The sequence below is a fragment of the Engraulis encrasicolus genome, chromosome 20 (assembly GCF_034702125.1).
Source record: "Engraulis encrasicolus isolate BLACKSEA-1 chromosome 20, IST_EnEncr_1.0, whole genome shotgun sequence".
Lineage (NCBI taxonomy): Eukaryota > Metazoa > Chordata > Actinopteri > Clupeiformes > Engraulidae > Engraulis > Engraulis encrasicolus.
Window position 1 is genome coordinate 13,113,429 of NC_085876.1, and position 11,824 is coordinate 13,125,252.

Consider the following 11,824-nt stretch of genomic DNA (forward strand, 5'->3'; position numbering starts at 1 on the left):
CATGTGGTTGGTTCTCATATGATGCTCCCACTGTGGGCTCTTACTGCCTGATCAGCAGGGACTTGGCAGCGCTTGAGTGACAAATTACAGGTCTGTTTTTTTTTTTACACTACAGACAACTAGGGCTCCCGAGAGTTAATTTCGGCTTTTTTTGTTTTAAATATTTTTAGGGCTTTTTTCCCCTTTATTTCTGACAGGATTGTGAAGGAGACACAGGAAATGAGTGGGGAAAGAAGGACGGGGAAGGATCGGCAAATGAACCGGGTCGGAGTCGAACCAGAGTCGCCGGCGAAGTAACCCAGTGCCCTACCGTTAAGCCATGGCAGGACCGTTAATATGCCTTTTGATGAGCAAGACAGAAGTCAATAAGTAATAACCATCTTATTGACTGACTTAAATTGTATAGTACAACACAGTCAACATCCCCATGTACACACACCTCACATACAGTATGACAAACAAAACCCGCAAAGAAAGACTGTGAGACCCAGGCTGTGGTGATTCCATAATTATCTTTATGCAGTTGAAGAGAATAGCAAATTTTCTACAAAATAGTTCATCAGTACAGTCAGTGCACTAACAACAAACTGGAAATCTACCGGATTACCTCAGTTCCTACCGTACTTTAACAATCTCTGTTACAGACAGTGGCAAATCGATACGTAATATAATATATCAGGAAATGGTCAGCACAGAGAAGACTACTCCTATTCTAACATACAACCGTTAGGTCTAGAGACCTACACTCCCTGGACTTGTGTCAACAGATGTTTTTTTCCCCATTTGGTAGTTCAGTCGTGGCTAATGTCTAGAAATGTAAACAATGGATAATAAGAGATTTCTTTTTAGGGTATGATGCAATGGAGTTAAATAGCTGTATACAATGTAAAATATTGTTAGTGAATAAACTGTAATTCTGATAAAACACATGATCTGTGTGTGACAAGTCTGAATGTCTTGAGGTACTTGACGGCCAAAAAAATCTAAACAAATCGTATTGATTGGACTGATGAGGTCAACTGTGTCGGCATACCTTCATACTATATCACACATTACATAAAACAAAACAAAACCACTGGTTCTAATACAGACACACTTCTAAAGCGTGACTACACTCCAGCTTCAATACATATTTCCCAAAACAAGAGCTTAGGATCAAAATATATAACAATTTAAATTATTCAAACAAAGGAAGATAAGGACAGTGACTCTTTCAATAGCTGCACTTGTGAAGCATGCACAACAAGCCATTCACATCATCAGCAAAAGCGTGTGTGTGAGCGTGTGTGTGTGTGTGCGTGCGCGCAAATAATGTGCATCTGGTTTCCTCCATTAGCAGTTCAATACGCCCTGCCAGCCACGCAATCTGTTGGCATGGAAACCAAATGGCCACCCAGAGACGGAGGTGTCTGTGAGCAGATGGTATGGCAAATGTTTGGTTTGAGGAAGAGCATGACTCTTGGACAAACACGCAGAGAATAACGACTGAAACCAGCTAAAAACCAGCGCACAGGACGGCAGAAAGCAAATCCACTTTTTTGATTTCTTAACACAAACGCTTCAGTACTGTAGTAGTCACAGTAAAATACATAAGCAGTGACAATGACTCAAGACTCAAGACGAGTAATGCAAGGAGTAAGAAAAGTAATGACCCAATATTAATAGTTTCTTTCCTACCTACTGTAATCATTACAACTCTTTAAAAGATACAGTACTTCCCTTCATTTCATTAAGCTTTTAGTATGCTTTTCAACATTAAAATATTTGTGAAGTATTTTTCTATTTGGTAAACTTGCTTCAACCAGACCAAAAAACTTCCCTCATATCAACAGGTTAGAGAGTCATCATACAGCAGAGGTGTCAAACTCAACTTGACTGAAGGCCAAAGTCAAAATCTGGCACAAAGTCGCGGGCCGAACTCAATATGTAATCTTAAAAAATGGACTGAAATGATGTATGCATTCACTTAATAGGCTACTCGGAGTTAAATTTCACATGCTCTTTCCTATCATATGTGGTAGGTCAAATGTGCCTGCCGATATTGTGTTGCTTATGAGTGTGAATTCATTGACATGGACCCACTCACATTCCTGTGACATATCAAAGTTCACATTCAAGTCCTGTTACGCTATACATTAATGGTGTATGTGGGCCAACTATAATAATGAAATTATCTCGCAGGCCAAATAAAATGACTATGTGGGCCAGATTTGGCCCTTAGGCCTGAGTTTGACATCCCTGTAGAGAGCATTGCCCAACTTCATAATGAGGAGAACATTTAATTTTCTGTGAAAAACAAACAAACACAATCTGCTACATTTCTGGCCAGAGAATGATTATGTGATCAGTAATAAGACAAATAATTAGAGTGCATTAAATACAATTGTGAAACACTAAATAAATAACATGAGGTGAAATAAATACTTGCCCGTTAAATAACACATCTACGATGATCAAACAGTTGTAGTGGTTGCAAATATCACATGTTAAATGTCTGGACTCCCTGAAATGTAACTTCCTATCAACTACTTCAACTTTGACAATAATGACCGGGAATCATGTTCAGTCGCAGTGTGGAGGCATACAGCAATTGAATTTGGTCAAGCAACAGTAAAATCTGAACATCACCCACATTATGCGATAATCATTTCTCCCTTTAAGAAATAAGATTTTAAGAGTACCATGTGGAAGATTCACACTGCGAGATTGCATGAGACGGTCTTGTTTTAAGATGCACTTCTGGTTTGGCAGCTAGTATAAGTGGACATCAAGGCAGTTCCAATGGGAATGAGGGTTAGTAGGGAGGAGCACACATACAGTACGTGATAGTGAGACTACTGGCACATCGTCTTACTTTCAGTCAGTTTTGAGGACTTGCAGCTTCAACATCTTTTAGATATTTTTTTCTTTATATATTGATTTTGTTTTAAATCAGAGCTACAATTAATGTTTTAAGTGTTTTTTCTTAATATTTGTAATATTTTTGTTATGTAATTTAACTTTCCTTCTTTAAGCATTTGGGATGCCCAGCGTGACACACACTGGCCCGTATTCCCACTTATGTTCTCAGAAGTTGTTCTCAGATAATGTAGCTCTAACACTGGCTGAGCAAGAATGGTGAGCTCACGACGGGTGACGTCACCTCAGTGCCAGCATCTCAGAAGAGGGTAACCACAGAAGACATCAATACACACAAATTGACACTTTTGACACAAAGAAACAGGTGATTTGGCGAGGTAGCGTTCTCTTTTCTGGGGAGAGGAGTTCTATAGTGATTTGACAATAACTCATTTAAATCCTTCATCTACATACTGTACGCCTTCACAAAGACCACCCATTGACCAAGCCACCATGGCGGAAATCAAAATGACTTTTTAAAAAATAAAATGTTGTATAGTAATGTCTACTTCAAGTAGTTCTACATATGTAAAGCGTTATTGTGCATGGCTCTTTCAAAAACAACTTTCCTGTAGTCCATCTCATTTTATAACGTCTCCATTACTCTTTGTGTTTCCACAGAGTGACATTGTATTACACCTACTATTGTTTTCCTTTCTTTGCCCCTTTCTTGGTCTTATCTGTATTTCACATGAATACCTCATGAGCCATCACAACAAGCATGACTGCTTAACACACAGAATACAGTATATACAGTGGAATTGCACACAAGATGCTCGACAGTACCATTTATATGAAAAAAATAAGTATTAAGTCGCAGCCATGTCTACCTAGTGCAAGCTCGCCTTAATTGGTTTACTGATTAGAGCACAGTTGATCAAATCTCCCCAGAAACTGCCTACCTGTGCCAAGTCAAAGAAAGGCAAACACAGAAGCATGCCGAGCGAAGAGAAGAGAAGAGAAGAGAAGAGAAGAGAAGAGAAGAGAAGAGAAGAGAAGAGAAGAGAAGAGAAGAGAAGAGAAGAGAAGAGGCTGAAATGGAGAGAACATGAAACAAGTGGTGACACAGGGAAGACACAAGACGAGACAGGGAAAGAGATGGTCAAAAAGAAAAAAGAGAGGTAGAGAAGGGAGGGCGAGAAAGAGAGAGAGAGAGAGAGAGAGAGAGAGAGAGAGAGAGAGAGAGAGAGAGAGAGAGAGAGGGGCCAATATCTCGACTTAAGCGTATGCAGTGGCTGTAGACTGCCTGCCTGCGCTGCATGGGCTGAGTCCTCTTAACCAGTGCGAGCCACCTGCAGAGAAAGCACAGAGACCAGGAGTCAATGCAATGCCCTATGAAGGCAGCAATTACTAGGGCAGCAACTTTAGCGCGTTAATTAGGAGCCGTTTTCACACATAATTGCGCACGTGTCTGGGGGTGAGTGAGGGAGAGGGAGCTAGAGAGAGAAAGAGAGGCCGCGTACACTGGATGAATACTTTGTCTGAACATCATGAGCAGCGGTTTCACCAGAGCTGGGTGAAAGAGCTTTTGGTGTGGCAGTTTACAAACGTATGTCTACTCATTATTAATCGTGATTCATTTTTATAACACGTTAATTCACTGTGTAATTAATTAATCTAATTAACACGCTAAAGTTGCAGCCCTAATGAATAATTACACAAACATAAAAGCATCAGTACAACAGTATATGCATTGACTTTGTAGGAAAGTTTAAGCTTGGGGGTGCTATGGCCTAATGGTTAAGGAGATGGGCTTTAGATCAGAGGGTTGCAGGTTCGAATCTCACCCTCCCACTCCCTAGCGTGCTCCAAGGCTGAGGTGAACTTGAGCAAGGCACCCATAAAGCTCCAGGGACTGCAACCAATACCCTGTAAATAACTAAGTCGCTTTGGATAAAAGCATCAGCTAAGAGCAATGCAATGTCATTTTTTCCCCTTCATGTGGCCAATACAAAATGGTGGCTGATCAGACGATGTAAGGTGAAGTCAGGTAAGATCAGGACAGGTACATGTCTATACAGTCCACCTGTGAGATAGATGCTGACTCGGTAAACACCATACATACTGTGCAGCCAATATTACTGTGTGTAGTGGGTAGGGTTCGGTAAAGCGAGGTCAGGACAGGTGTGTGACCTACCAGTGAGATCCTAACTCTGGTCCATGTACAGTAAATTCAGGTCAGGTGTGTTTTGTTAGTAACTGTAAGTAGTGTGTAGTAGTAATACCTGTGAGATGCTGACTCTGGTTCCCCTGGTCTAGTGTACCTGTGAGATGCTGACTCAAGTCTATAATATATATTGCATATGTATACTGTAAGTTAAGTGAAGGTAAGGTCAGGACAGTACCTGTGACATGTTGACACATATTAGCCTAATAAAATGAATTTATAAAAATTCATATCAATAATGTATGTCAGTTTAAGTGTGTATGTGGTGTTTTAATCATAATTATACTTTTTGGTAGTATTTTTTCAACTGTATTTTTTCCCTCCACTTCCCCATGAAAATTTCAGGCAACCCCACATGGGGTCGCGACCCCAGAGTTGAAAACCCCTGTTATAAGTTGAGGTAAGGTGTGGTAAGAAGAGGTGTGTAGTCCGGTGTACCTGTGAGATGCTGACTCCGATGAGCTTCTCAATGTTACATGATGTATGTACAAACTGTATATTATAGTAAGTGTCTATTGTACCTGTCAGATGCTGACTCCGCTGAGCCTCTCAATGGTCTATTATGTATGTATATTATAAGGTAAGGTGTGGTCAGGTCAGTACCTGTGAGATGCTGCCTCCAGTGAGCTTCTGGATCTTATATTATGTATATATATTATAAGTCTATTGTACCTGTGAGATGCTGCCTTCAGTGAGCTTCTCAATGTTATATTATGTATATATATTATAAGTCTATTGTACCTGTGAGATGCTGCCTCCAGTGAGCTTCTCAATGTTATGTGTGTATATTATAAGTCTACTGTACCTGTGAGATAGTGACTCCGGTGAGCTTCTCGATGTTGTATCATGTTATGTGTGTATATTATAAGTGTATTGTACCTGTAAGATAGTGACTCCGGTGAGCTTCTCAATGTTTTATCATGTATGTACAGTATATTATAAGTCTATTGTACCTGTGAGATAGTGACTCCGGTGAGCTTCTCGATGGTCTCGGGCAGCCTGGTCATGATGTCCAGCACCTCTCCAGTCAGCTTGGCCGCGCCCACCTCCGAGCCGCCGCTGGAAACCATGGTAATCTTATTGGCCGCCGCCAGGGGCTTGCTGATCTCCTCCGCCATCTAAAGAGAAGCACACACACACACACACACACACACACACACACACACACACACACACACACACACACACACACACACACACACACACACACACACACACACACACACACACACACACACACATACACACACATACACACACACAGAATACAGAATACACACGCACGTGCACACACACACGCACGTGCACACACACACACACACACACACACACACACACGAGCAAGCAAGCAAGCAAATTACAATTACTATGATAGCATCATCATAGCATTGGTGCAGGGCAGTGAAGACAAACATCAGTAGGTTAATGCCAAACAGGACAGGAAGGAGACATCAAGGAGACACAAGCCACTTCACTCAGCTGTTTTCCATTTGCTTTTGATGCAAAGAGTAGACCGAGCAGGATGTTTATGTTTTTTTTGTCTCTCTCTCCCTGTCTCTTTCTCTTCATCTCTCTCTCTCTTTCTCTCTCTCCCTGTTTCTCTCTCTCTCCATTGTGTCTCTCTGCACAATCTCTCTGCACCATTAGGTTTTCTTCACTCCTTCACCATCTCTCGTTCCATCCCTGCCTCATCCTCCATCTCTCTCTCTCTCTCTCTCTCTCTCTCTCTCTCTCTCTCTCTCTCTCTCTCTCGTAAATCAGAGAGCCTAACTGCACTTCTCTGAGAAAATGCAACTTCTTGTTGCCATCTCTGCCCTCATGTCGAGAGCGTGACATCGGATATCATTCAGTTCAGTTCAGTTGAGGTGACCGTGAAGAAGTGTGAAGCGATGAAGAGTCTAGTGTTGCTTAAGCTGGAGGAATGTGGCCCTTTATTCCGCTTCTGGCATCAGCTCGTAGTGTGTGTGTGTGTGTGTGTGTGTGTGTGTGTGTGTGTGTGTGTGTGTGTGTGTGTGTGTGTGTGTGTGTGTGTGTGTGTGTGTGTGTGTGTGTGTGTGTGCGTGCGTGCGTGCGTGCATTCTTTCATCCAAAAACATGGACTGTGGGAAGCCTTGGACTTCAGGGTTTATGGTAATTCTACATTTGTTCTAAAAACAAGGGAAGAGGAGTGCACACGCACGCACACACACACACACACACACATGCACGCACACACACATGCACGCACACACACATGCACGCACACACACACACACACACACACACACACACACACACACACACACACACACACACACACACACACACACACACACACACACACACACACACACACACACACACATCCGTTATCTAAATTGGTGCTGAACCGACGAACAGAAGGAACACATTGAGGAGAGGACTGCTGAAGACACCCTCTTTTATACTGTTATTCACCCTCTCTCCACTACCTCGGACGAGGACAGTGAATAAAACAACTGAAAATGAAGGGAGCTGAAGCGTGCAAAATGAACCTCTCCTTTAATTTGCCGCTGTGTGCCATTTTGCCAACTACAGTATAAATGTACACAATGTAATTGAAGCTACAAACCCCAACTCCGATGAAGTTGGGACGTTTGGTAAACAGTGAATAAAATCAAAATGCTATCATTTTCAAAACATTCAATCTATTCATTAGATGGAGAATAGTGAAAAGACAACATATTAAGTGTTAAAACCGAGAACAAATATTGTTTTGGGGGACATATGTACTCATTTCTAATTTGATAAATCCAACACGTCTCAAAAGAGTTGGGACGGGGATCAGTGAAATTTAGTAAACATCCAAATAAGATAAAACAACAAAGAAGAACATTTCAAAATGAATTGTACTGACGGACAATATAGGTGTCCAGGTATAAGATCATCAAAGAGAGGCTGAGTCACTCAGAATTAAAGATGCAAAGGGAATAATTACCATAGTTATTACATACATTTTTGAATTCCCTTTGATTTACCACGATTGAGTGTATATAAGACGTATTTTTGTTAATAAAATCATTGTATAGGTTCATGACATCATGAAATATATATTGGCTGTAGTCTCACTCTAATTCCTGGAGTGCTAGAGCTATTGAAAATTGACCATATTAAGAATGCTTAATGCATGAAAATGATACAGGGGTTTAACATTCTCCTAAGCACCTGAGCTCACTTGAAATAGACCCAGAAGACATGGGAAACTGTCCTTTGCTTACAGAAGTCAGCAGAAGCTGTAGAAGTCCATTCTTTTTGACAATAATAGAGCATTGCACATCCTGTGCTACAGTGAAAATGGACCATCCAACTTGTGTTAGTGCTAGCTTCAAAAGTCAGCCTCCATGATGGCATGCGGATGCAGTAGTGCATTGGTTAAGATGTTCTCACTCATCTGTAGAGTTAAATACAGTGCTGAATGGTATAAATGGGTTTTGAACAGCATGAAAAGCCACTCATGCATTATATTTTGAAGGGAGATCTTCGATTACTGCCACATAGTAAGGTCAAATTGCATTCTCTACTATATTTTAACAGTTTGTCTCCATCATAAGGACCAGCAGGTGATAAAATGGTGGGTTCTTGGTCAAGACCTGTCACACTGTAAGCACTACAGAAAGAAAACATTGCAAAACATGACAAGGAATACACCCACCATTTAAGCTGGTGAAATCATGTCCAAGATAGGAATTAACACTGTTTTTTATATAAAATCATCTCATCGGTTAATGTATTTAACTGTTATGTGTTGTCTTTTGTTTTGTTTTTAGTCTTCCTCGACATTTGCTGCCATTTATTGTCCCCGTCCCAACTCTTTTGAGATGTGTTGGATTTATCAAATTAGAAATGAGTACATATGTCCCCCAAAACAATATTTTTTTCTCGGTTTTAACACTTAATATGTTGTCTTTTCACTATTCTCCATCTAATGAATAGATCGAATGTTTTGAAAATGATAGCATTTTGATTTTATTCACTGTTTACCAAACGTCCCAACTTCATCGGAGTTGGGGTTTGTATTTGTCCTGACAATGTGCAGAGTTCATCAAGAAAGATGATGATATATGGGCACTTTAAAGAAACATACAGCAAGTGGTATTTCATGCCGTCATTGTGTCATCATTCATTAGGAACTAATGATTAAGGGCTGTTCGGCTGTGGTCCATGTGATTCATCTGTCTAGATCTGGACTTTTGCTCTTTCCTGACTTTGCATCCTGCCATCCCTGTTATTCCAGCTCTCTTTCTACTAATGATACTGAGTTTACACACCAGTGGGACATCTATTAATGACCATCCTTCCTTCCTCTAACACACGCACACTTACACACACACATATTCACGTGAAACCCACCAGAGGCAGTTTCTACAGTAGCATGTCCGTACACACACACACACACACACACACACACACACACACACACACACACACACACACACACACACACACACACACACACACACACACACACACACACACACACACACACACTCCGCTGTACGTGGGACCCACCAGTGGCAGTTTCTCCAGCAGCATGTCCACCATGGCCCCCTCCTGGTACTCCTGGAAGGCCTCGGCCTTCTTGGCCATCTGCTCGGCCTCCGCACGCCCCTTGGCCTCCACTGCAAACGCCTCCGCCTCGCCCCTCACCTGACACACACAGAGGAAGTGGATTTACATTACTGCGTAGCCTATCATTACATAATAATAATAATAATAATAATTGTATTTGTATAGCACAATATCATACAAGGCATGCAGCTCAAAGTGCTTAACAAATGGATAAACATCAATGTTAAAGATGAAGTTAAAAAGAGAAGTAGAAAAGAGAGACAGAAACAAGAAAGAATAGCAAGAAGACAAAAGAAGAAACTAGACGGAATAGAGAAAAGAAGTAGATAGGTAAATAAGTAGATGTAGAGAAAATTAAATACGTTTAAAGAGGACATAAGTAGAGATTATAGAGGCATAAGGTCCACAAGGGTTAGGCCCAGGATAAGTGATAAATAGTCATGATCAATCAACTCAAGCATGATCAATCAAATGAGAAAATAAGTAGATAGGTAAATAAGTAGATGTAGAGAAAATTAAATACGTTTAAAGAGGACATAAGTAGAGATTATAGAGGCATAGGGTCCACAAGGGTTAGGCCCAGGATAAGTGATAAATAGTCATGATCAATCAACTCAAGCTGGCGTCTGCACCTTTATCTTTTGGAGAGTTTCACATGGTGCGTAATAGTAATGCAGGGAAACTATTGCACAGAAGAGCTGGATGCAATTTTCATTTCATTTCATTTCATAAGACTAGAAAATGCAGAAGTGCAGAAGCTGTTTGATAGAACATTTGACTATGTTGCACTCTATTTGAGTAAGTCTTTCTGCCTTCTTTTTGAGGAGTTAGAAAATGGAATGTCAAACTTCATCCAATCCAGCAATGGTGAGGAATCTTTTAAAAATTCCTAGGTCCGGATCGTGATCCGCGTCACCGCCAAAATTTAATCTCTTGTGCCTTTTGTCATTTCCAACAACTCCACAAAGTTTCATCCAAATCCGTTCACAACTTTTTGAGTTATCCTGCTGACAGACAAACAAACAAGCAGACAGACAGACAAACAGACAGACAGACAGACAAACCAATGTGACTGAAAACATAACCTCCTTGGCGGAGGTAAATATATTAATGGACCCCGCGTAACGCCTGTAATTCCCACTTTTAGCATTCCATACGCTACATGCTACACAATTTGACTGCAGTATGGGGTGGATTCCAATATAGAGACTCCCTCCTTGGTCTGTGCTTGTGGCCTCATATTTCGCTGATGTCCTACCTCCATGGAGAAAACAACTACATTTCCCCGCTATCAGCCTAGCCACAACAATTTCTGAGGGACTATAATTCTTCATTCACCATCCCGTTTGCAAATGAGAAAATTACATTAGAATTGAGCTTCTGCAAGATAGAACATGAAATACAATGCTGTTGTCGGTGACGTCATCATAAGGCCACGAGGAGGCAAGTGAGCAAAGGAGGATGCGAGTCAGCATATTGGAATCCACCCATATTGTCAGCCTGCTCTGGGGTGCATTTCTCGAAAGTGTACTAGTTAGCCAGTTAGCAACTTCAGTAGTTGGCAATGGGAAATTGCATTGCAAACAACAAAGTAGCTAACGTGGTTAGCAACTACGCTTTCGAGAAATGCATCCCCGTGTTGTTAGTTCCTCACTCACCCTGATGGCCTCAGCTTCAGCCTCAGCCTCCATGATGAGCTGCAGCCTGGGATGCAAACAGCAGGGGGAGACAAAGAGACATGTGCCAGAGAGTTTGGTTATGAGAACAACAAGGTACGCAAGGCAAAAAGGAGAAGACATCCTCTGCTCTTCTGCTGCTGCTCTGTTTCTGGGACCCTATTCCGTTTTTTCCCATGCCTAACATTTTAATGGGCTGTTTCATTTCCGTTTTCGCCACTCTTCACCTCTCTTAAGTGGGCATCTATCTTCATCAAAACACTTCCTATTGCATGATATATGAGGTTGATGTATGTTGATGTTCAACTTAATATTATTAAGGAGTAGTTTTAACCATTGCATATGGAAAAGCAGAAACAACCACACTATCTGCCATTTTATAATGTAAGCTTAAGCAGTTCATAATACTGGGGCCATTTTCATGACAGAGAAAAATCGAGCTGGTACAGACAGGGTAAACTAACAGCGTTGTGAACGGTGTGTTCTTCCTCTCTCA

The 11,824-nt window shown here is 41.2% G+C and overlaps 1 protein-coding gene across 1 annotated transcript in view; it reads right to left on the minus strand.

The window, feature by feature from the left end:
• Positions 1 to 499: 499 nt before the first annotated feature.
• flot1a (flotillin 1a) overlaps positions 500 to 11,824 on the minus strand; it is a 20,570-nt gene continuing 9,245 nt past the window's right edge. Inside the window, exons 10-13 of the mRNA XM_063185456.1 lie at positions 11,311 to 11,356; positions 9,593 to 9,730; positions 6,019 to 6,183; positions 500 to 4,190 (exon numbers count right to left, since the gene is read on the minus strand). Coding sequence (XP_063041526.1) covers positions 4,173 to 4,190; positions 6,019 to 6,183; positions 9,593 to 9,730; positions 11,311 to 11,356 — 367 coding nt within the window. The 3' untranslated portion in view covers positions 500 to 4,172. The remainder of the gene's footprint in view (positions 4,191 to 6,018; positions 6,184 to 9,592; positions 9,731 to 11,310; positions 11,357 to 11,824) is intronic.